The sequence below is a fragment of the Otolemur garnettii genome, unplaced genomic scaffold (genome assembly GCF_000181295.1).
Source record: "Otolemur garnettii isolate 467f Iridium unplaced genomic scaffold, OtoGar3 scaffold00140, whole genome shotgun sequence".
Taxonomy (NCBI): Eukaryota; Metazoa; Chordata; class Mammalia; order Primates; family Galagidae; genus Otolemur; species Otolemur garnettii.
The window spans coordinates 4,898,473-4,901,752 of record NW_003852535.1 but is presented as its reverse complement, the minus strand read 5'-3'; the positions used below and the strand labels follow the sequence as shown (position 1 = coordinate 4,901,752).

At 46.8% G+C, this 3,280-nt stretch overlaps 1 protein-coding gene across 1 annotated transcript in view; it reads left to right on the top strand.

The window, feature by feature from the left end:
- SDHAF2 (succinate dehydrogenase complex assembly factor 2) overlaps positions 1-2,892 on the top strand; it is an 8,822-nt gene extending 5,930 nt beyond the window's left edge. The window contains exon 3 of the mRNA XM_012810669.2: positions 2,103-2,892. Within this exon, the coding sequence (XP_012666123.1) occupies positions 2,103-2,233 (131 nt within the window). The 3' untranslated portion in view covers positions 2,234-2,892. The remainder of the gene's footprint in view (positions 1-2,102) is intronic.
- The last annotated feature ends 388 nt before the right edge of the window (positions 2,893-3,280 follow it).

The following is a 3,280-nucleotide window of genomic DNA, read 5'->3' as shown; positions in this document are numbered from 1 at the left end:
AACTCCTGGGCTCAAGCGAGTCTCCTGCCTCCGCCTCCCAAGTAGCTGGGACCACAGGCGCCCACCACAACGCCTGGCTGTTTTTTGGTTGCAGCCGTCGTTGTTTTGGCGGGTCCGGGCTGGGGGTTCGAACCTGCCACCTTAGGTGTATGTGGCTGGCGCCTTAGCCGGTTGAGCTATAGGCGCCGAGCCTCCAGAGGGTTTCTTAAGAGAGTTCCTATTCTACCCATAGCTTTTTAGCCCTCCCTTTATTTCTGTCCCTCAGAGGGACTGTCTTTCCATAGTCTTGCCCTCTCTTGTTGCTTTTCACTGGTGCTTTTTGTTTGGAGGAGGACAGGTTGGAAGGGCATTTTCTGCACCCTGATCAAGCCTTAGTCTCAGGCAGTCCTTGAGGCCCAGGGCTTTCTCAGGGTGCTGTTCTTCCCACAGGGGTAGAGGATTTTTTTACTTTGACCTTTCTGTCAACCCAAATAGGTCCTCACCTGTATGCTGGGAGAGACAGGGTTTCCTACTCCTAGTTGCTTCAGGGTTTTATTCTGTAGACAGAAAGGATCTGGGCTGGACTTCTTGCTTTTTTTGCCATGTTAGTGGGTCCCCTCCTCCAGGCCTGTGTCACTGCGGGAGGCTCTTTTCAGCCTCCTACTCTGTACCCTATCTCTGTCAGGAACACAGTGACTGGAGATGTATTGAGAAGAACCTGTAAAGGGTGCAAACATCTTTGTGACTGGGGCTTTTACCCTTATGGTGGCCCACTTTTGGCTTTTAACAGTTTATTAAAAATTTTAGCTGAGAGCCAGGCATGGTGGCGTGTGCCTGTAGTCACAGCTGCTTGGTAGACTGTGGTGGGAGGATTACCTGATAAGCCCTGGAGTTCAAATCTAGTCTGGGCAATATAGTGATACCCTGTCTTTAATAATATAAAATAAAAATAAAAATAAATTAGTTGAATTTTTCTTACCCATTTATATAATACAGAGTGCCCATCTCCCTGTGCTCTGTCACAGGTGAGCAAGTGCTCATGTCCAGGCGCTGCTTTGAGGGGCCTCTCTTTCCTTAGCTTTTCCTATTGCACTATCACCCCACATCTCTGATAACTTTAAGAAAAGTCATGATATTTGTGGTTTATCTGGCTTTTACTTTCTTTTTTTTTTTTTTGAGACGGAGCCTCAAGCTATCCCCCTGGGTAGAGTGCCATGGCATCACAGCTCACAGCAACCTCCAACTCCTGGGCTCAAGCGAGTCTCCTGCCTCAGCCTCCCAAGTAGCTGGGACTACAGGGTCCACCACAACGCCTGGCCATTTTTTTTTTTTGGTTGCAGCCATCATTGTTGTCTGGCGGGCCCGGGCTGGGGATTCGAACCCGCCACCTTAGGTGTATGTGGCTGGTGCCTTAGCCGCTTGAGCCACAGGCACCGAGCCTGTAATTGGTGTCTTAAGTGAGCGTATCAGGGTGGAAGGAGACAAAGGTCAGCGAGGAGCAGCACGCTGCTGGTGCCTCACGCAGACTGAGGCTTGTATTCTCATTTCTTCAAACTCAGCGCCCTTGTTGCCCATCCACTTACATCTGGTTGCCCAGGTTCGTGTCAATTCTGTATGACTCATATGCTTCCCCTAAATTTATTTTTACTTAAGTTTACATACTAGTTTCTGTTACTTACCACCATGGACATCTGACTGATAAGGAAAACAGGGCTCTTATCTCAGGAAACTTGAAGATTAGAAGGAAAAACCCAATACCTGAAAAACAAACAAAATGCCAGATGCAAAGCAAAATAGCACAGCCAGCATTTTTCAGGGCAGGGGCCAGCGGACTTGTTCATAAAGAAGCAGATAGTAAATATTTGGTCTTTCGTCACTACCCAGTTCTGCCACTGTAACACAAAAGCAGCTGTGGGTGATCTGTAAACTATTGAGAGAAGCTGTTCCAATAAGACCATGTACAAATGCAGGCTGACATAGTGTGCCAACCCATGGTATCGGCTTATCGTGTGTATTTAAAAGAAAGATGGAGAGAGTCTGCGTATTTACCAAGTTTTAAGCTCCTTACACCTGAGCATTGACTGACTATGCCATAATTCTTTCTGCCCATTCTTTTCTTGCAGAAGCAAAACCTGCCCCAGAAATATTTGAAAATGAAGTCATGGCATTGCTAAGAGACTTTGCTAAAAACAAAAACAAAGAGCAGAGACTGCGTGCCCCAGATCTCGAATACCTTTTTGAAAAGTCACGTTGAGCTGCACCACTACCTGCCATGGGGGTTCAATCTGTGGACAGTAACTGCTTATGATGGACACTCGCATTGGCTTCCTGCTTCTCTTTAGACTCAGGTCCTCCCTGCCCCAGACCATTGGTCCTGCCTCAAGTGATGGACATACTTCTCTTTCAGGGCATACATGTAAAGTGTGGTGTGACTCACTCTCCTAGTTTTTTGTTCAGTGGTTTGCAGACCTGACTGCTTTGTCTGGCTGCTAGCCGTGAAGGCAGGTTACCGCAAGAGGGCACTATACGGGAAGCAATTATGCTTGCTCATTGAGCTTATTGCACTCAATGCTTCAGCCCCAAGTGTGTTCAAAGAAAAGAGGCAGCCAGCTGTGTGTGCTATATGGAAGGCTGCTTTTCCTCCCCCTCATTGCCCCACCTCCAGTGGCCCAAGGCTTTGTTACAATGAAACTTCCCCCTTCCACCCTAGTATGGTTCTTTCCACCAAGGGAAGCTGATCCCAGCCCCCTGGGCTACATCCTTCAAAGGCACAGCAGGCAGAATGAGGGCGCAGGTGGGAGTGGTGTGGGCATGCTGCTACAAGTCAACATCTTCATCGTTAGGTTTTCTTTGAAATGTGCACTTTGTAAATTGAAAGATAATTAAATATTAAAGAATACCGAAGAAAAGAAATTTACAATTCCCTGTCCTTCACAATTACTTTAGTTTTGTCTGTTCTCATATAATCCATAGTCCTGTGTTTTTAGGGTTTTACAAGGCTGCAATCATAGGTTTTATTTCTGTGTAGCACTGTAGCAAGCTTTCCCCCTCATTTTGACAGTCCTTGCAATTATTTTAATTGACTAAATATTAATACATAAGAAATAGTATGTTAGAATGAATTAGATGCAAGTGTTTAGCTCTAGGGCTGAGAGAGTTCTACGACGGCCAGCCAGAATTGACAAGCAGGTGATTGGTGATGGCAGGAGCTGTACCCAGGAGGGAGAACACGAGTCCAGAGTTTCCACAGAGCCTTCTGATGGTTCCCACGTGCCCTTCAGCATCCCTAGCTAAACAGGGA